Source organism: Camelus ferus, chromosome 11 (assembly GCF_009834535.1).
Source record: "Camelus ferus isolate YT-003-E chromosome 11, BCGSAC_Cfer_1.0, whole genome shotgun sequence".
Taxonomy (NCBI): Eukaryota; Metazoa; Chordata; class Mammalia; order Artiodactyla; family Camelidae; genus Camelus; species Camelus ferus.
In genome coordinates, this window is record NC_045706.1 from 51,355,079 (window position 1) to 51,377,407 (window position 22,329).

A 22,329-nucleotide genomic window follows, 5' to 3' on the forward strand; every position below is an offset into this window, starting at 1 on the left:
GAAAATGTTTTTCAATTAAGGAATCACAAATTTAGATTTCCTGTGGTAAAGATGAAGTAATAGGGTCTGGATGTATCCTCCCACTTCACTGATGCCTCCTGGTTTGTCACCATCATCCTAAATGTGCTACTGCAGGTGTGATATGGGCCCAGTACTGAGGACAGCCAGCCCATGCTCCCCTTGATCTGGACTCTGTCTGTCTTTTCATGCTTGTAATTTCATGAAGGAGGTAGAAGCTGAGCAGGCACTGTCTATAGTAGCTTGCGATCTGGCCTCAGCTGACCTCTCCAGCCTGGCCTTGCTATATAACCTCTCCCCTAACATCCCATCTGTTGTAATTTCCATTCTTGTCATATTATTTGCAGTTTGCTGAACATGCCATGCTGTATCGTGCCTGGGCATTCTTTGCTCATGTGCTGCCCTTCCCCTCTTTGTCGGCCACACAAACACATCCACATTTTTAAAGAATCCGTTGAACTGAGGCCTTCCTGATGCCCGCAGGGTGAACTGACCCCACTGTCTTCTGTTCACACAGCAATCCTTGCCCAGATATCACTTTATAATACTTGTTCATGTTTGTCTCCCTTTCTGGACTGTGAGATTGTAGATTTTTAATTAGCCTCTGGCACAGTGTCTGACACATTCTAGTTGCTTAATAAACATTTGTAGAAGGAAGGGAGAGAGGAAGGGTGTGTGTGTTATAAAATCTGAAAGAATAGGGACGTCGTCCCCACCACCTGCAGTGGAAGAATAGCCTATGCAAAAGCTATGTTCCTTCTGACTGATGAGTATAGTAAGTTGATTTCATGCTAACAGAGTCACTGCTCTAGTAACTGGGACTTCACTATGAAGGAACGACAAGTTTCATAGTTTATTTTATACCATTTATAAACACAGGATTTGTCCAGATGAAACCCATGATATAAACAAAGAGCAAGAATTTCAAGTAGGCTTCCACGCCTGACAAGTAATTCTTTCCGTATAAACAACTGATGGACTGAATTAGAAAATATTCTCTGTGTTTATTAAAACAGATTTCCCTTAAGACCTATACTGAGGAGCAATTTATTAGCATAGTTCTACTAGATTCCTGAAGGTAGTAAAACTGAATCTCTTTTAATATGCTTTATGATTCAAACTAACTCTCGTCAGCTGGATCTAGTTAATCTGAATTAACTATAAGTGAAGTCCTTGGCACTGCAGAGAGCAGAGTGATTCACTCGAAAGGTGTGTTTTTGTAGTTTGTCTCATAAAATTGCTGGAAACTCAGAGGAAACTGATGCTGTTTTGGGAGGAGGTGAAGGAGGTGCCCCTGGCACACTTTGGCCTCTAGATTGGAACCTCATGAGCTTGGTGGCTTTCTACTTATATAAGGCAGTTGTAGCAGCAGCCCTGACTCTTAACAGGCACTCCTCCCAACCGTTCCCTCCACGCCCCCCAAGCCCATTTTTATGTACCCATAAAACATATTGTACCTATAGAACTTTCATGGGGCTTAAGGACTTTAACCAAAGAAAATCACAGACCGGTCATGGAGGGTCATCCTGTTAGAACAGAAGGGAGGAAGCATTGCTACATATGAACACACTTGCCTACTGGGAGAACAAAGAGGCCATTAGTGCTGGCTGTAACCCCCACAGGACCTAGGCATTTCTTGCAGCTAAAACTTTTCTACTCTTTGCTCAAATATCCTGGACCCGGGGTTTCAAGGATCTTATGAGGCTTTGGGAAGAGCTGAGGTGAGTGTGAAGGCCTCCGCTCCCATCAGAGAGCAATGCTGGGCTCCTGGGACATGTTATGTCCTTTCCTGAGCCTCCCAAGATGGAGAGCCACAGCTGGGCATATAGGCAGAAGATCTAGGAATTCAAGTGGCTTCCTCCTGCACAGACTCACAACAAGTTACTTTAGGGGGTCGCCACTGCTATGCAGTGGTTTCCCCCACCAAGTCAGAGTCCATGGGAAAACACTGAAACCAATGTGGCCCGACACAATGAACTGAACAAGAAGGCGCTACTGTAAACTAGGCTGGAAAGCCCTGGTTCTGTATGTTCGGCTTGTATCCCTTCAGTTAATGCATTGTTTATGATAAATCTTTGCAATTTCCTTCCTTTGCTTTCCTGCCATTTTTTCCTAGTTGCACTAGGCTTGGGTATGAGGTTTTTACTGCTAAAATAGCCCTTCCAAGTTGTGTTTACAGGGCTTAAGAGTGCCAATCCCTGTGGAGGGACATGGAAGTACACCTTTGGTCTTCCTGGCCCTCTTCCAGGCAGTTATTTCTGAAATCATGGTTCTTTTATATAGTTAAATATTATATATAATAAGTATATTTTATGTATTATATAAACACTTCCTATTTCATACAAGTATTATATATTTTGAATATTTACATTTCCTGTACCATTGGCTGATTCTCCTGATTGGCTCTTCTGCTTCTCTTTTCTGAGATGCCCCTTTCCTTCTGCAAATAACCATTTTTTATCCCCACTAAATTTAACAGCTATGTGTTGCTCAACTGTGAATAAGGCCCTTCAGGGGAGTTACAGATGATTATACTGTCCACACTCAAGACTTTATAATCTGTTACGGGAAAGTAGATCAAACAAAAATGACTCTAAATGACCATCATCATTCTGTTTACTGAGTACTTGCTATATGCTCAGTGCTTTAAGTGTAACTTTTAGTTTAATCTTTGCAAGCCTTGCAAGATAAGATTATAATCTCCCATTTTACAGCTTGTTGAGGAAATTCTTTAAGGTTGTGCTGCTAGTAAGTGACAGAGTTGGGATTTAAACCTGAGTGACCATCTTCCAGTGTCCATGAGCTTCCCTGATGTATCAGGAGGCCTCTCAGTACAGACCATAAGAAAGCAGATGCCATAAAAGTGACGTGATGTTCTAAGGAGGAGCTGAATCTGGAAAGGCTTTAGAGATATTTGAGATAGGTACACTAGTTTACATCCTCTAAGCAGCAGATGCCAAGGTGCCATTAAGCATGCAATAGATTAACTGAGGGGTACAAAGCAAAGAAGAAAAAGCAGAAGCTTCAGATTTTGATACGGAAAGAACATTGGGTAGGAAGAGTTTCAGATGGCAATGCAGTTCTAAGAAAGTTTCGGCCAGGCTAACGGGGCATCCTCAAGCCTAACTTGCCTGTTAGAGGAGTCCCATGTTTTGAAGGGATAGACCTACATGAATACCTCCACCATGCTCTGTCATCAGCTGGGAGCAGCCTGGGTAGCTTCCCTGGACCCAGAGGAATAGCAGCCATAGCAGTGAGTCTGCCATGCTCCTCACAGTAGCAGATGTGTACCATGCATTTTCATGGCTGCCACTATAGGCTCAGAAAGACTGGTTCTATTTCAGAGAATGAAATTTGAGACAGCACACTTTTCTGTGGAACACTAGGCTCTCAAGATCCTTCTTGAAAAAACCAGGAACATACTGCAATCTCCTTTCAGAGACTCATCCATTAAGTTCCACTTAAAGAAGTGGGTTAATACAATAGTTCCCCTACTGCACTGTTGGTGGGAATGTAGTTTGGTGCATCCATTATGGAAAACAGTATGGAGATGTCTCAAAAAACTAAAAATAGACTTACCATATGATCCAGCAGTCCCACTCCTGGGCATATATCTGGAGGGAACTCTAATTTGAAACTCTAATTGAAACTCTAATTGTTCACAGAAGCACAATATACAGTAGCCAAGGCATGGAAACAACCTAAATTTCCATTGACAGATAACTAACTAGATAAAGAAGCAGTGGTACATATTATACAATGGAATACTACTCAGCCATAAAAAAGAATAAAATAATGCCATTTGCAGCAACATGGATGGACCTGGAGATCAGGAGATCATCATTCTAAGGGAAGTAAGCCAGAAAGAAAGAAAAATACCATATGAGATCATTTATATGTGGAATCTAAAAAAAAAAAAAAAAAAAGAAATGTTTTACAAAACAGAAACAGACTCATAGACATAGTAAACAAACTTATGGTTACCAGAGGAGAAAGAAGATGGGAAGGGATAAATTGGAAGTTTGAGATTTGCATATACTAACTACTATATATAAAATAAAAACAAGTTTCTACTTTATAGCCCAGGGAACTATATTCAGTGTCTTGTTGTAACCCATAACAAAAAAGAGTATGAAAAGGAATATATGTATATGTATGAGTGAAACATTATGCTGTACACCAGAAATAGACACAACATTGTAACTGACTATACCGCAATAATAAATACATTAATAAATAAAAATACAGCAGTTCCCAAACCTATTTGATCTCAGTTCTTTCTATATATGTAAATTCTATTAATGCCCTGTGTATTTAGTGTTCTACAAAACTCTGTGCTTGTTTGGAAGGGTGTAGACCATATGGTGGAGGGCTTTAACTTGGTACATGAGTTGGTTTATAGAGGGGTTCTGAAGAGGGGAATCGTGCACTTAGATTTGTATTATGTGGCAGTGGTGTGTAGTGGGGATTGGAGCAAGAGGGTGACCCTCAAAATTAATCCCTGATTACTTACAGCCATAACTGGTCCTGGGATTGTCCCCAGTGTCCAGACATAGCAGGTGAATCATTTGAAATACCATTGCTTTACTTCTAATCAAAGGTCTAGGAGAACTTAAATTGGTGGGAGCGGTGGTGGGTCTCCCAATATCAAACTGAACAACCTCCTACAGCCACAATAATGGTCCATTGTCCTTCTGGCTTCCTCCTCAGCTTTCCTCTTTACTGAATGGTCCAGGCAGCTGCCAGCAGCTGCCCTTGTGACTTTCTCAGGCCTCAGAACTCTCTCTCCTTCCACTTTCTCCCACACCAGCCCCAGAGACATAGGGCAGCCACACAGCAGATGCAGGCAGCCGTAGGATGTGAGTCATGAGACATTATCAGCGGTGATCCAGTGACAAATCTGTGGACAAGCTAGCTTTTCTCTCCCCTATTTACCTTCATTGTGGAGGCTTGTGCCCTCATCACAAACTTACCAAGGAAAAATTTTGAAGGCAACTATCTCTGTTAATGGGCCGTGACAAGGCTGGTCCAAAACAGTGGACTCTTTGAACGTTCCATAAATATGACTAGTCACCTGTAATGGGTAAGGCTTTGACAATGGGGAGGCAATGTGAATGGTGGTTAAGAGCATGTGGCCCAGAATCAGAGCTGTCTCCACCACTTGAAGAACTGTGCATCCTGGGCTAGTTACTTACCCTCTGTAGGTTGGTGTTTCCTGTCTTTAACAGGCACCTTTATGGTACCTGTTTAATATGGCTGCTATAAGGATTAAATAAAGCATATGATGTATTTAGACCAGTGTCTGGCACAAAGGAAGTGCCTGATATATGTTAGCTGTGATTATTTTGATTGTGTTTATCATTACCAGTGTCATTTTTATTGGATATTGGATGGTTGGGTGGGTGGGGATGGAGTTGAGTAAGAAATGGTCCTCACCATTAAAGAGTTTGATAGGAAAGGCAGAAGGCGGAGTATTTTTGTAAAAAAACAAAAACATGGTATGTAGGTAAGTTTACTTAAAACAGAAACAAATATTGAACTCTAGTTAATGCTATGCATGCTGAAGTACTTAGGGGTGAAGTATACTGATGTCTGCAACTGACTTTGAAATGCATCAAAAACTTAAGATGGATTGATGAATGGATAGATGGATAGATAAGAAATAAAGCAAATAAAGCAAAATGGTAGTTGTAGAATCTAGATAATAGATATATGGGGCTTCACTGAACAATTATTTCAGCTTTCCTGCATGTTTGAAAATTTTCATAGTAAAATATTGGGAAAATATGTAATACCTTATGCCACTAGGTAACAACAAATGCCATAGAAGTTCAGAGGGAGTGAAAATGAATGTGTAACTGGTGGATTGGAAAACACTATGGCTGGAATACATTTGAGTTGGGCTTTAAAAGGATTCAGAGGGTTTAACTCAAAAACAGTAAGGGCAGGGAAGCATTCCTTCTTTCCTTCCTGGTTTGTCCTCCCACTGCTGCCCTCCCTGCCATCCCATCCCATGGAGCCCTCTAGAACCTTGTTCTATTGTAAACAGATTACCCTCAGTTTTATTGCTGAATGCTCTTTCACTCTGCTTACCTTAGCATAAAACTACCTTTTTCCATTGATATTGGATCCCAGGGAAGACAGCTCATTTTCCTATGCCCTCCCATATCCCAGGGCTGGACCTGGGAGCAGGAAGGGTGGCCATTTCTTTTACTTCTCCACCCTCCTATAAAATTACCTCCTTTGAGGTTCACACCATCAGTTCTACTATCCTCTACTGTAGTCATCCTTTATGGCCAGCTTCCTGTGTTCCCTGAGGACTTTGGCACCTGATTCACAGTTTCTTCTCTCTTATCCTAGCAACATCCTGGTAACTTCAGTATCCCTGCCAGCAATCGGTGCCTATTCCATCATTGTGTATGTGATGTGTGTGGGGCACATAGCTCCAACATCCAAACCTCACCTGTGATCCTTGACCACCTTCAACTCCAGTAAACTTCACTTCCACTTCACCCTTCCATGGCTACTCACCACCCAGAATGCTCCATGGCTAAATCTTACATCCCAACGTCCCACATTCTAACTGTAACCACAGCTTACAGCTCTCTCTCTCTCTCCTGTCTCATCTTAATAAATGTTTGTTTCAATTACATGAAGATTCCCAGCCCCTAGCCCCAGTACTGCCTTTAGACCTGGGAAGAAGAGCCCCCACCCTGAACCTCTGTCTTGACCTCATTTGACCACTCCTCAGGATGTGGCACTGTTCAGCACTCTCTCTTCCACCGCTGCTCTCCCCCTTTGGCTTCCAGGAAAGTACTTCCCCTGAGTTTTCTTTTAGCCTCCAGGCCAGTCTTTGTCAGTTTTCTTCATTAGCTTCTCTGCTACTTGTCCCTGAAACAACCAACTCTCCTAAGGCTCGTAGTATCCCATCTCTCACTCACTTTAATCACAACCATAGTTAATCATAATTAAAAGTCAAAATTTTCATGCCAATACCTTCTATCCAGACCTTTCTCCTAGGCTTCATAACTGCCTACAGGACAACTCTGTTTAGGTGTGGATGCTAGCACCCCACACTTACCTGAAATTAAATCATCCTCTTTATCCTCACATCTGTCCCTCTTCCTGTAGCTCTTCCAACAGTGAGTGGAACAGTTGTCCTCCCAACTGCGCAAGTCAAAAATATGGCTCCCAGCCACCGTGGGGGTGAGGGGTATCCTTTCAGGACCTTCGGCATTTGACTCCAGCCAGTATCTTTAGACTAATCTTAAAACTTTTCCTACAGGTTTTTGCACCTTTACTTAATTACTTGTGGTTTCCAAAATGATTCTTGCCACTTCAAGTCCCTGTTTGGCTTTGCCTCTTCTAGAATTTTGCTCTTCCATCCTTCCATCCTTGGCCTGTTGGCTTTCCAATTTTGATACATCCTACTTCAAACTTTAGTGCAAGTGTCTCCTCAATCTGTCTATGCCCAGTAGTTCTCTGTGCTTACGTTTAGCATTGTGCATCATGAGTTGTATGACAGTTCTCCATGGTGTTTCTATGTGTCTTGTGACTGCTTTTATCTCAAACTCTGTTTTCAAGATTGTGTGCATAGCAAACAGCCTTGGGAGACAGGAGTAGTAACTCCCCTTGGGACAGGAGGCAGAGGGCAGATTTTATTTCCTGAGAAGTATAATAATGTCTCCCTCTGGGGCAAAGGTTGGACAGCTTAGTAGCTCCTTATAAGGCAGGAGTTTTCCTAAGCTTAAGATTCTTCACCTGTGGCACAAACACATGGTGTGCAGTTTCTATCTAGGGTTTTCTGCATCACTTCTGTGGAACAGAACTGATTTGAACACTTACACGGCCTGCTGAGTCACACGTAATAAAGTCCTTTGTCTCTGATCTTCGAGTTTCCTGTCTTCTGTCAGCATCTATGAACCTATGAAATTATGGCAGGCGACCTTTCTAGTGTGCACATAAGGAAAATCTTGGACCCTTTCCAGTTGTGGACACCTCTACACATACTTGACCATAAGTACCTTGAGAGTAGGAACTGTGTCTGAACGGACTTTGCTTCCTGTGTGGGTGACACGGTAGTTGCTCTACAAATGGTGGCTGCTACTAATGATGCTTTGGTCTAAAGGGCTTTGGATGTAAGAATTCAGATATATTCATTGAATCCAAGTTTGAAATAAATTGCCATGATTCCTCTCCTGGTTATTAGGTATTGTGTACATTCCTTGGATTTATAGAGGGTGAACTCTCAGATCTGTGTTCTGTGGCACAGTGAAATTCTCTGGGGGTTTAAAATGCTGCAGATAGTTCACACTGTGAATAAATCCTACTGCAGGTAATGAAGGTGACTGAGCAGACTAGGTTTTTCTGGGAAGTGGTGTGTTATGCTGCAGTTGTGATGGGATGTCAGTCTCTGCCATTAGCCTCATAATAGTATCAAACATAGAGCAGACCAGTACCCTGTGGAATCAGGCTGACTTCAGACTGACCTGTCTGAGCTTGAATGAAGGATTAATCAATCAGTGTGTCTGGTGCTTGAACTCTTAGGAGCAAAGACTCTTCCTTTCTGACCGTTTACAATGAGCAATCCCAACCATGCATGACTAGGCAAGATACTGACTGGGCTTGCTCGTGGGAGGGAAATCCACCAGGCTGCAGCTTTAATCCAGGTTTGCATCGTGGAAGTCTATCTAGCTATCTTTTTTTCTGGTTTAGGTGGAGATGGAACTTTGGAAGCATTTGAGCAGAGGTGGCTTTCAGAGCAAGAGTCAGAGGGGAAAAGGCTTTGCTCGTAGTCTATGGCTGAATGACCATTAAAGACCACTTCATCTCATTTAAACTTTTCATTTTATAGATAGGCAAATGGGGTACAGAGGGGATAAACTGCTGAGATTGGTGACTGATTCCGGAGCCATTTCCATCTCATTAAAAGGCTCATTTTTTTTCTTGTTGAGTTGGCTACCTCACTGTACACCCAGGGAACTTAAGTGTAGCATTCTAATACTTGGTCAGCATGATTCTTAAATTTTCTAGCACACTTGATTCACCGAGAGAGTTCCGGTCAGGTGCGTGTGTAGGGATGGAGGCGGTATAAGAGGAACCCTAGGGCTTGAGAGTGGGGCGGAGGGAGGGGAGGGACGGGGCACCCTGAGACGTGCTCAAGTTTGTTTAGGAAAGGGCAGCCCGAGAGCTTCTCCGGCTGAGTCCCGCCCTGTATGGTGACTACACTATGGTCGAAGGAGGACGAAGGAAGGGAGTGCTCGAGGGGCTGGAGGTGCGCCCTGGTGGCCCACTCGTTTCTCCTTGGGCCAGGAGAGGCAGACCATCTTTCAGAAGCACACGCTGCACTTACTCAGGATAGAAGGGGCAATGTTTAGCAGACTCCTTCCTAGACTGGGGATTGGCTCTGCAGCGTGCGCTACTCACAGCCGAGAAAGGGAATACGAGAGAAGTACGTGACCCCGGGGAGCGCGGCCGCGCCCATTCGCGCCGGGTCCCGCGCAGGCACGCTCCTGACGCCCCGCCCCACCGTGACAAGCGCGCGCGGGGCCACCGCCCCATCCCCCGCCCGCGCGGTCCCCTCCGCGCCGCCTCCGCCGTTCCCCGCCCCCTCGCCCCTGGGCTGCCCTCTTCGCTGCCTGACCCAAGGTCCCGCAGCTTCTGCCTTTCTGGCCCTAGCCGACGGACCGAGGCGACCCATCCAGGAGGTGGGGGTGTTCTCGGAGCACGTGGTCGTTTCGGAGCAGGTTGGAGTGGGCAGCGGGCGGCGCTGCGAGGACAGGCGCCGCGGGCAGCCCCAGGGGCAGTGGCAGGGTCCTGGCGGGGGGAGGACAGGGTTGCGGCGGGCGGAACGGTGTCTCCTTCACTTCGCCCTCCAGCGCCGCAGCTGCAGCCGGACCCCAAGCCAGCCGAGCGGCCTCACCTGAGAGCGGAGAGACAGCAGCGGCCCCCCACCCCCTCAGAAGACCACCAGGTACCGCCGCGCCCGCCTCACTCCGACCCGTGGGCCTAGGCCCCGGCGGCCAAGCAGAACGCCTGGGCCGGACTCGGGGTCGGCCCTGGCTCCCTAAGATGGCCGCGCTGCCCCAGGGCCCCTCTCCCTTCTGTCTGAGACCCCCTTCTGGCTTCTTGATCCGCTTCTGACCCCCGTTGACCGCACTTCTTGTCCTTTCCGCAGATCACCGCTTCCCGCGGCCTCGCCATGGCAACCTACGGACAGAACTGCCCGCGGCGTAAGTAGAGCGGGGATTTCTGCGGGATGGGGCGGTGGTGTCCGGGCACTTGAAGCCTACTGACCTGAAAGTCGCAGCGTCTTTCCCGGTATCTCTCCAAGGACTTGGAAATTCGCCTCTTTCGGTAGCCATTCCACCGTCTGACTCCTGGGTCTGCGGAGGAGGGGCTGCATTACTGGATTTCGGGTAGGGGGACTAGGCCAGGGAAGTTGGGTCTTTGGCCGCATTCCCCTGCAGTTTTTGGAGGTGTCCTTGATGAACTCAAAAGCAAAATGTTACTAATTGTCGGATTCGGTCTTTGGAGGATTTGGATCGGTTACTTTTCCTGAGGAAGTAGTAACCCCCCTTGTGAGAGCGCAAGGTCATTACATGTGCTCTTAAGGGCATGGACGTGCTATGTAGAATGAATGAACTGGTGTCATGAGTTCAGATTGCTTTCCTTTAAGCCTCACAGCATAATGTAGATTTCACTTAAACAGATGGCCTTTTTTTTTTTAAAGTTCCAATATTTAAGTCCCATAAGTATTAATTACTCTTCTCTTCCCACTCCAGAATAATTGGTTTTGACTTCAGTGAGGTTGCTAAAAGATGTAGTTGGGGGGGGTGGGACTTGTCCTAGGTTTTGATTTTATCTTATTTGATTAAGTCAGCCCATTCCAGTGAATTTTGGCAGATTTAAATGTATGTATAGATATATATGCGTGTATGTGTTTGATTCTTTGTACTAGTCCTGTCCTAGGAGGTGAGGCTACAGACGTGTAAATTTAGGCATAGAATGTCTGTTTTCATATTTCGGAAGTAATTTCCCAAGTTTGTATAGTCAGTTACTGTGGTTACTCATTTTAGAAATAAGCCTTCGGTGCTGATATCTCCTTCATGAATCATATTAGACTACAGTTTCAGCTCCTGGTGGAATCAAAACCAAGTTGGACTGCTTGGGTTTAAAGATGGTGGTAGATCATAATCTAGTTTTTGGACAGACTGGGAGAACAGGAACATTAACACTGGAATGTTTCTCCTTCCCACTAGCAATGTGTATTCCTCCATCATATGCTGACCTTGGCAAAGCTGCCAGAGATATTTTCAACAAAGGGTTTGGTAAGAACTGTTTTAAAAATTTTCAATCTGAAATGAATGTGTGTGTTTGGATTGCTTAGGGAAATTAATAATTTCTTCAAATTGTAGATATCTTGGCTGCATTAATTCTTGTATTTGGTACATTTAAGGTAAAATTTTTGTTAAAGTAGTACTGTAACAATCCACATCCCCTTCTGCTCCAATTTCCTCCAGTTTTTTCAAAGTTAGTTCAAAAATTTTACCTTTAAGAAAAAAAAAATTGTGCTTTTATTTCCTTCAGATACAATTTAGACCTCGGTTGAATAGAATTATGATGTATTGCTGTTTTGCTTTTACAGTGGTGACTCCTAAAGGGTAATGGTTTTTTTTTTTTTTTTTTCAAATAAATTTGTTTTTTCTTGAAGATTTTGTTCCACGCTCCTCTCTCCCTCTCTCTCTTTTAGATTATTTCCCTAATTATTTAGATTATTAATCCAAAAGGGAGATAGATACCCCTTTGGCGTAAATGTTCCAAATGCCTGAATTATAATAATAAAAAGGGTTGGCTGTTCTGAGATTCAAATTAGATTGATTTTCTGATCTGACATTTAGATATGAGAGGCATTTTTAAATAAATGCTTTGATAAAATGGTTTGAAAGCCTTTTTTTGGTGCCAAACACACAGCAAAATACTAGGCAAAGCTAAAGATGTTTTGTCCTTTGCATTTCAGTTTACATAGAATAATTGAAAATTGTTTTCATTTAAGCATTGTGTATTAGTATGCATTTTTATCCTCCTCTGAGTGTGTAAACTTTCTGGTTTTTGTATTTGGGGTTTTTGGAGTTTTTTAATGTATACTCAACTATTGGTATGCATCTTTTATACAAAATAATCATATTGTTCTGTTTTGGTCTTTACTTGAAGGTTTTGGTTTGGTGAAACTGGATGTGAAAACAAAGTCATGCAGTGGCGTGGTGAGTGTTGGGTATCTGATAAGTTCTGGTAGCCTTTATATAATTTTTCAACCCATGAAATAGTTATAGTTATACGATCTCTACCCAGTTCATCTTTTTTTTTTTTGGCTGGGGGTAACTAGGTTTATTTATTTATTTTTAGAGGACGTACGGGGGATTGAACCCAGGACCCAGTGCATGCTAAGGGTGTGCTCAGCCACTTGAGCTATACCCACCCCCCCTACCCATTCAATCTTAAAGAAGAAACAGAAGTTAATTTTGTTTTAAGGGATTTGCGTCTTAATTTGTTTTGGCTTTGAATATGATTACTGATTTTGATGTGGTCTTTTGACATATTTCTTTGTAAGCACTAGTAACTCAGGCAAGACATTAGTCATGTGGGAACCTGTTGTACTTTTTGTAACCCTTTCTTTTAATGCCTATAAAAAGCATTAAGAGTTCTGGGCATAAAAATACTCAGTAACTCTTAATTTGAGTGTATTAATCATTAATATAATGGTCATATTCTAGCAGCCCTCCTTGGGGAAGATTTCCATATGTATTTTGTGAATTTAGAGAGTTCTAAATTTGAATATTTTTAAGGGTTGATATTTTGATACTTGGATCTTGATTCTGCCTACCAGACTCCTGTAAAGAGAGTAAAGTAAAATTTTGTGATTTTTTTTCTTCTAAAATTTTTTGTTTTGAGATTGTTTTGGGGATGGGTAATAGCTTTTATTTATTAAAGTTAATCATTTTGTAGTTTCTTAATGCCTCCACTTGGATTTCTGGGGTTTTACATTGGTCACATCTGTCATTTGGTTTCTTTGGTTTGAAAGGAAGCCTGAATATTCTGAATATTCAGTGAGGTTGAGTGACTTACTTGCTTAAGGTAACAGGTCACAGTAGTGTTTGTTTTGTGTTCCCTCTCTTAACCTATTGAGGCCCCTTATAAACCACTTGGTGTGTATTTGTTGAAACACAAAAGGCCTCCTGAAAAAAGAAGACGACTCAATCCTTGTGTTTAAAAAGCTTACTTGCTGACTAGAAAGACAATAAACTTTAAACTAGGGAACAGTCAGAGCAGTCTATCTAGTACTAGATTGTTTGGTAAATCAAAATCTTTGTTGGAAAATAAAGGCTTAATGTGGATAAGAATTTTATGAAATTAGGCTTAAGAACATGAAGGATATATAGAAGCTTGATTAGATATAGTATGTTTTTATTTACATTTAATGTGTGTAATTCAAAAGCATGGTACTGGTCTTGTAATGTGTACCTGGCCCCAAATATATCACAGTAATGCCTGGTTCTGTTTTCTCACCTGAACTGCAGAGATGTCTAGGCCACCCCAGAATATAGAAGCCTAAATATCTTGATGATGGAGTGAAAGGGTATAAGCTCTGATCAGTGGTGTCATCCGGCTGAATTCTTGTCAGAGATCACAGCGTGATCTTGGTTTTCTGTCTTGAGGACTCTTTGACATGTATATAAACTGGCTCAGTCTATGGGCTGATGAATGGCAGTGGGTAGGACCTCGAGAATCATTAATCAATGTCACTCGGGATTAAAAATAGCTACTCATACACATGCTGCATCTTAAGTGTCTGTTAGAAGAACATGCTCCACATATATTGTTTTAATGATACATCCTTTTGTGTGGAACACATGAGAATGTGCAGTTTTCAGCATCAGTCCAATTGAATCCTCTAGAGGTAGTTTTTATTACCACATTTGAAGTAACTGAGACCCAGAAAAGTGTTGTCTTCAGTGTTATTCATTTAGTAAATGACAGCCAGAACTGGATGTCAGGACTCCTAATTTTATATCAGTGTTCTTGCCTAACAAAATCCATTGCTTTTTAGTATGGGCATTGAGGGCTTTGACTTGAAATTTCTGTTAATGAAAGCATCTAATTTCAGGCAATTGTGTATAAGACCTAAAGAATTGGGTATCTTTCTCTGCAGAGCAATAGTTATCCAAATACTCTATTTTCTAAGTGAAGGATAATTGGCCTTTTCTCCCATTGTGATACAGTTTCTGGTATTTCATCATTCTGCAGGTATCACAATTTCAGGTCAGATTTCTCTTCATTAGTTCAGATCAGCTGTCTTTAAACTTGGCTTTCCAGTGACCAAAGTGTATAGCCATCATTAGCAGACAAATCAGAACCCTCAGATGGCATTTTAATGTTTTTATCTTGGAAGATTTGAATTGTTTGCCTCTGTGTACTGTGCTCTGAAAGATTATTAGATTTCTGGATTATCTGTAGCAGACTTTAAGTTTCAGATAAGGCCTCCTCCATATTATGCCTTCCTTTTCAGTTAGTGTGCAATTAGGGATTGGCAGATTAATAATATTTGCTACAAATATAAGATTATATAATGCACTTTAAATTGATCACTGCATTCAATTATTCTGTTATACTGTCATCTGTTACACAGAGTACAGTATATATTATGTATGATATAAACCAGTTGTAGAATAAATGTATAGTTTCTTTCCCCCTACTTGTTTTTTAAAATGAGAATGTGAAAGATTGGAAAGGCATAAAATGTGGTGGCTATGTTGGAAAAACAGAATATTAGGGTTACCAAAGAATTAAAAAAAATCTTTTGTTCATGGCATGGATTCCTACAGTGGAGTGCTTTTCCTTTAAGGATTTTCAGGAACCATTTTGTAATAAATTGTGTATCAGTTATCAACTGATTTTAATGAAGGGGTCTGTGATTAACTGTAGTGACCTGTTTAATGTTTTATTCAATATCAGGTGTAGATTGGAAGCAGTACTAAAACGCTCATTCCTTTTTTTCTCCCTACTGATTTTTGAATCCCAAATGAAATCACCTTAGCAGAAGTTTCCTTAAAAGCGATACAGTTTATTGTTCACTTAGAATTAGATACAGGTAACTTGTGATTGGTTGGTTGAAATGTGAGCAATAAGTTGGCAGTAACTTAACAGGCTAATTTGTCACTCGTATATATTCAGTATCAGAAGGTAGGAAGCTAGAACAAAGATCAGTGAAATTACTAAATGTGTCCGTGGGTTCTTTTTATTTGTGTAAGTTAGTGGATTCTTCTAGGCTTATGAGAAAGTTCATGAAGTTATTTGTTGTCTTACTAGGAATTCTCAACATCTGGTTCATCTAATACAGACACTGGTAAAGTTACTGGGACCTTGGAGACCAAATATAAATGGTGTGAGTATGGCCTGACTTTCACAGAAAAGTGGAACACTGATAACACTCTGGGAACAGAAATCGCAATCGAAGACCAGGTAACATTTTGAAAATGTGCTTTAGTGTTATTTTATTTTTGTTTTCAAAAAGGAAATAAAGCTGAAAACAGATTCTTTTTCTTTCAAAATAGATTTGTCAAGGTTTGAAACTGACATTTGATACCACCTTTTCACCAAACACGGGGTAAGCATGGACATTTTTATCTGCTTTAAATTTAAAGGCATTCCTCTTGGGTATATATAGGAACGGTTCATATTTACTGCTTTGATGGCTTACTGAACTTCAACTGCCTTGTGGTGGGAAATTTCTGTTTCTGCCTTTGGACTATGAGCAGTACAGTTGTTGGCTTGCCTTCAGATAGTTGCCTCTTATCACTGTGGCACTAACTTGGGTAACTAACGTGTTTCTAATAGGCTTTTGTGACTGATAACCACTTCTGCAAAGCAGTCTTCCTATGGTGGTGGCATTCAGGTTGCCCCGTGTGCCCTTGTTTTTAGTTCATTGAGCTATATTTTTTTACCCCTTAGGATTAGCTTGCTACGTTTTTAATAGGCATACCTCAGAGATACTGCAGGTTTGGTTCCAGACCACCACAGTAAAGTAAATATTGTAAAAAAAAAAGTGACTCATGGGTTTTTTGGTTTCCTGGTGCGTATAAAAGTTATGTTTATACTATAGTCTGTTAAGTGTACAGTAGCATTATGTTGAAAAAAACAATGTACCTATCTTAATTAAAAAGTGCTTTATTGCTAAAAAATGCCAACCATCATCTAAGCTTTCAGTGAGTCATAGTAACATCAAAAGCTCACTGACCACAGTCACCATAACAAATATAATAGTGAAAAAGTTTGAAATACTGTGAGAATTACTGAAATGTGACAGAGAGACAAAAAATGAACAAATGCTGTTGGAAACGAAGAACCAGTAGACTTGCTTGATGCCGGATTGCCAAAGACCGTCAATTGGGGGCGGAGGGGAAGAGTCTCTGCGGAGTGCTCTAAAGTGAACCACAGTAAAACAATGAAGTATGCCTCTGCTCCCCAGTTCTAGTGCAGTTCGTTTAAATCTGTTGTGTGCCCTCTGTGCAGAAGTTATGTGTGTCATTCTTCCACTGGCATCAATTTTAAATCAGTTTGTTTCTTTTTCCAGAAAGAAAAGTGGTAAAATCAAGTCATCTTACAAGAGGGAGTGTATAAACCTTGGTTGTGATGTTGACTTTGATTTTGCTGGACCTGCAATCCATGGTTCAGCTGTCTTTGGTTATGAGGGCTGGCTTGCTGGGTACCAGATGACCTTTGACAGTGCCAAGTCAAAGCTGACAAGGAATAACTTTGCAGTGGGCTACAGGACTGGAGACTTCCAGCTACACACTAATGTGTGAGTATTTCTTTGTGGATATTATGATACAGGACCTCAGTGATGTTGATGTCTCCTGTCATTTCCTGTGAATCTAGGTGCAACCTAAAGGACATAAAAAGATCATCCCTGGCCATTCCTAGAGTGCCCCTCAAAAGTGTATAGTGAAAAATGTTAGTTTGACTTTTGGTGCTGAGAGAGTAAGTGTTCATTTCACATGAGGTTTGATGGGCTTTGGACTTTGGATAGAAGAGGCTAAGACATTGCCAAACTCTACTTGTGCATTCATTTGACTTGTCTGTGATGTGTGAGGTGCTCATTTGATAGGATTGCTTAAGATGTATAGTGTTTTTTCCTAACCCAAATTAAATGTATGTGTGGAAAGGACTTAAAAAGAATTAAAATTAAAAAAAATTCTTAAAAAGAATTTTCCCCTTATAAATATGGTGCATTGGTAAATAACAGAAGTACAAAGGAAAAAAAACAAAATTTCTCATTCCACCCACTAGATATATAATCTTTGTTAATTGTTAATGCTTTGGTGTTTCATCTTTGTTTTTGTATACATATAATATACATACAGAAAAGGCTGTCTTATAACCCTCCCCCCACCTTAATACATTTTGATCATTTTCCTGTAGCATTATGTATTTTACAGCATGATCATTAGTAGCTTATGGTAGTTCTGCTTAATGTGTGTACCATGAATCACTTGACCAAGCCTTGTTTTTGGACATAGGTTGGGAAAAGACCTTTTAAAACTTCAAAGTTTTCATTGGAACACTAGAGAGCCATGTGGTCAGTGGCTTTTATTTAAATGTAATGCTACAGTATCAGCCTGTGCCTTAGACATTATTACATTGTCTATCCTAGATTGACTAATCTAAAATATCTTATAGCAATGATGGGACAGAATTTGGAGGATCAATTTACCAGAAAGTGTGTGAAGATCTTGACACTTCAGTAAACCTTGCTTGGACATCAGGAACCAACTGCACTCGCTTTGGCATTGCCGCTAAGTATCAGTTGGACCCCACTGCTTCCATTTCTGTGAGTATTGCTGTGGGCTTAGGATGGGGTTTTTGGTTGTTGGAATTAATTTTTGGGTATGTTGAACTGTGTTGTCAAAATTTGAACTTAGTTCATACAATTCCCATTTTATACACAGATTGGGATTAGAACTTGTAAAGCTGTTTTTTCAGTGGAGACAATGTTAGAAGTTTGATATCCAGGCCACAGGAGTTTGCTTACCCTCAAAAGCTGCTGAATTAGTGTAGATAATAACCCTGAGCCCCAAACCTGTCCGAGCCCAGGGAAGCCAGTGTTTTGGGTCCTGGGCAGTTCTCATTCTTGTTGGGAGATAATAGTACTTTAATTGTTACTTTGTGTTTGTCTTCTTAGGGTTTACAGATGTCTTCAGATTTGATCTGAATGGTCATTGGTACCCATGCTGTTTTGCAGGTGGGGAAACCAAAGCTTGGAGAGAGGCAGGACTTAGACCACTGCTGGAGAGGGAAGGAAGGAGGCGTAGGGCCAGGACTGGACTGCTTGTCTAATGATTTCCCTCCTGTCTGGGGTGACCAGGTGCATCCCAGGAATTTCCTCCCCCCTCTCCTGGGTTAGCTGGGTTGCGTGACCATCCTGGTCCTGTCCTTAGACTCTGCTGTTTCTTCCTTCAGTCATTGTGCACTGGGGTAAGAGGGTGTGCAGTGTCTGAGGGGGTAGAGCAGCTGGCTCCGGTTTCAGGCAGATGAACAGCTGTTCATATGTGTCAATTATTTACAAATTGGGCACTGTACGTACTGGAATGAAAGAGAGTTAAACTTTCCATGAGAGTTATTTCTCTTACATAAAGTGATCTTCTTTCCTGAGGACAGTATGTTTTGATAACTTAGGCAGTTAAATTTTAGCCCCGTTTTTGTTTTATCTTAGCATAGTTGTAATCAGAATGAGACGCACCCAGAATGCTTTTTTTCTTTAAAAAATTTTTTTTAAAAGTTATTTATTGGGGGTGGTAGGTAATTAGGTTGATTTATTTATTTTTAGAAGAGGTACTGGGGAATGAACCCAGGACCTCATGCATGCTAAGCATGCACTTTACCACTTGACCTATACCCTACCCCAGAATGCTTTTCCCATAAGCAAGACCGTATTAATTTATTTTTCCCTTTATTTCTGACCGCACTGTAGCAGAAAAATCCTCAGGATTCACTCAACACTTCTCTGGTAGCTATAGTGCTGTTCTCTTCAAATGTATGTCTGTGGCACCATCACAGATTTAATGCCCAGCAGGAGATGCAGCCCTCTCACAGTGGAAAATGGGAAGGTGGCTTGGGACCTGTGTGTGCCAGTGAGTTACTTCTTGGGATTACTTTGGAAATAATCTAGTATGTCCCACCTATGTAGTGCTGCTAGTGCCCAGTCCGTTTCATGCTTGACTCATATTCTAAAATAGTAGGACTTTGTATCCTGTTGTCTGGGGCTCTTAATTGGGCGTAAGATGCTTATTAGTGGGGCATTTCTTCCTTAGACAAATAACTCACATGGTCTTTGGTGACCCAAGAGGACTTGGCTGTAGTGCCAAGTGAATATGAGTGCCATTTATGTGACTTTGGCCTGTATAGTTAGTTATATCATTTCTCTCTCTGTCTTGGTCTTACACATTACTAAAGAGTGTAGACATCAAATCATTTCCAAATCTGTTTTGATCCCAGAGGCTGTTTATTCTTTTTGTTACCATAGCACTCAAAACGCTGAAGAGGGAAGTTGCCCGACTTGGCAACCTAGGCCCTGGAGATGGGGTGAGCTGCCCCATTTACCTCTGGTATGGCTCAGTGACGTTAGTAGTAGGAGAGAATGGAACTACAAGGAGCTTCTCCTTACCGTGTCTTGCTCTCCAGAGTTCTTTTTACCCCTTGAAGGTTTGTGACTAAAATTCTAAAATAGTAGAATTGTGCAAGGAGGACACGGTTCTGCATTGGTGAATGATGCCCCATTGGAACCTCTTCTCAAGCACAGTCCAGTTACATGCAGCCCAGACGCAGGGGTGGTGAATGAGAGGCTTGAGAATGTGAGGTAAAGGTCTGTTTCTTCAGAGGAAATGCCTGTCTTTTGGAGATTTTGAACATTCCTGAGAGTAGTAATGTGTGTCATAGCCACAAATTTAAACTTCACGTGCTGTACTTTGAGGCTGGCGTGTGTCACATAGCGAGCCTGGGGGGTTTCCATTAGCCATTCGGGTACGGTTTTGTGCTAGATTAAACCAGTGAGGACGGTTTCTGTGAGAGCGCTTAGGCTTCTGTGCTGTAGGACAACTTATCTGTAGACACATCCCAGCAGATAGTGAGAATACTGTGTTCTGCTGACAATTTTACTTTTAAGTTTAGCGGATAAGAGTTAAGTGGCACCTGGTTTTTGCTTGGCTTAATAACTATTAAAGTTTTTATTACCTCACAGGTGAAAAAAATGAATGCTTCATAATTATATAATAGGGTAACATGCAGGTGCTTTGTCTCTCCATTCAAAAATTTTTCTTACATTTCTTTTTGCATTTTAGGCAAAAGTAAACAACTCTAGTTTAATTGGAGTGGGCTATACTCAGACTCTGAGGCCTGGTAAGTACTCTTACTTAATAAGGTAGGATTGTTCTGGTAGTGTTTTGAAAACTAGTTTTCCCAGCTTTTGCAGATCTTTCAAGCATGCAGAAGAATTGACAGAAAAGTACCTTTTGCCACACTTTTTTATTCCTTTCCTTTTTTCTTTTTTTTTAAATGATGGGTTGTTGGGAAGTTTCAGCCGTCATGACATTTCCCTAAATGCTTCATCATGTGTCTCAGAATAAGAACGTTCTCTGGCAGTATTATGCTATTATCACACCTGAGAAAGTTAACAGTGATTCTGTATTATGATTTAATACCCATTCTGTATTTACTTTCCTCACCTGGACCTGGGCTGTCTCAGTGATTTTTATTTCTCCAATCTTAGTTGACTCATTGTTTTGATGGTTTGATCTCTGTAGTCTCATTTACTTGACATAGTATTTGAGCCTTGCTGTGTTTTCTAGAGCAGTACTTCTCAAACATCAGTGTGTGGATGAATTACCTGGGGAATCTTACTAAATCCACATAGGTCTAGGGTGAGGGGTTCTGTCTTTCTAACAAGCTCTTAGGTGATGTCCCTGTTGCTGGTTCTTGAACCACCATTTGAATAGCAAGGTTCTAAAGCACTTGGAACTTTTCCCCAGACTTTCTGACTATTTTGAAACCTAAAAAAAGAATGGTACCATGAACACCTGTACATTCCCCACATTCACCGGTTACTAACATTTGCCATATTTGTTTTACCTCTGTGTCTGGATACATAATCCTCTTTTTCTCCCCACCCCCCACATATTCTTATGAATTATTTAAATGTTTTGCAGACACGTAGACACATTAGCCCTAGCATGCATGTCCTGAGAGTAAGGCATTTTTAGCTACACCATTTTAAATGACATCGTAACTACAATACAATTGTTTCCACAATTGTTAAGGAAATTAACAATTAAAATAATATCTAATACACAGTATGTTCAGGTTTTACCACTTGTCCCGAAAATGTCTCTATGTAGTTTTTCCTTTCCAGGATCCAGTTATGATTGTCTTTCAGTCTGGATAGTGTATTGAACGTTACTGTATTTTCTAGAGCCATTTGAGCTTTATTAACATTTTTATGCTCTGACTTGATGCCTGCCTTATTCAGGATGGTGCCACTGAATTCTTTGCTATCAGATACTCCCAGGCGCCCTCTGGTGGCCGGCACTAGTAGGTCCTCTGATAGGCAGGCTGTGAGGTGATTATTAAAGAAGGCTGCAGGCTTTCATAAGGTGTTTCAGGCACATGATGGTTGTCTGCTTTTGTTTACAGGTGTGAAGCTTACACTGTCTGCTCTGGTAGATGGGAAGAGCATTAACGCTGGAGGCCACAAACTTGGGCTTGCCCTGGAGTTGGAGGCTTAATCTAGCTGAAAGAAACCTCTGGGAATGGATATTAGAAGATTTGGCCTTAATATATTTCCAGTGTGACCAGCAGGCTTTTCCCCCCCAAGAAGGTGATCAAAACAAAGGATGATCTAAACAAGAGCTGTATTTTAAATATTTAGACAGTTACTTGTTAGCTCGTTTCTAGTTGAATTGGTTATCTATCTAGTTACCAATGCTGCAGTCATGCAGTCATCTATACATTATTTAATGTATTTAACTGTTAAATGCACTACCCACCAATAATGAAATAGACCTTTATGAAAACTGTGCAATTGTGTGCATGTTTGTTTTTATGTTCCTTTTAACATTGAATATTGCCATTGAATGAGATGGATCAGTGAATGTTTTAAGATGAGGTTAAAATTTTTTGTTAAATTCAACCATTATTAGAATTACTTTTGGTATCCCCAAACATTACAAATTATGAATAAAACAAGTGTACATAATTAATGAC

The 22,329-nt window shown here is 41.3% G+C and overlaps 1 protein-coding gene across 1 annotated transcript; it reads left to right on the forward strand.

Moving 5' to 3' along the window:
- Positions 1-9,830: 9,830 nt before the first annotated feature.
- VDAC2 (voltage dependent anion channel 2) lies at positions 9,831-22,321 on the forward strand. Its single transcript, XM_032491969.1, has 10 exons — positions 9,831-9,991; positions 10,196-10,250; positions 11,280-11,348; positions 12,232-12,281; positions 15,385-15,537; positions 15,630-15,682; positions 16,649-16,876; positions 17,755-17,905; positions 20,412-20,469; positions 21,760-22,321. Exons 2-10 carry the CDS (start codon positions 10,220-10,222, stop codon positions 21,849-21,851), a joined length of 885 nt encoding a protein of 294 aa, XP_032347860.1. The 5' UTR covers positions 9,831-9,991; positions 10,196-10,219; the 3' UTR covers positions 21,852-22,321.
- Positions 22,322-22,329: the final 8 nt, after the last annotated feature.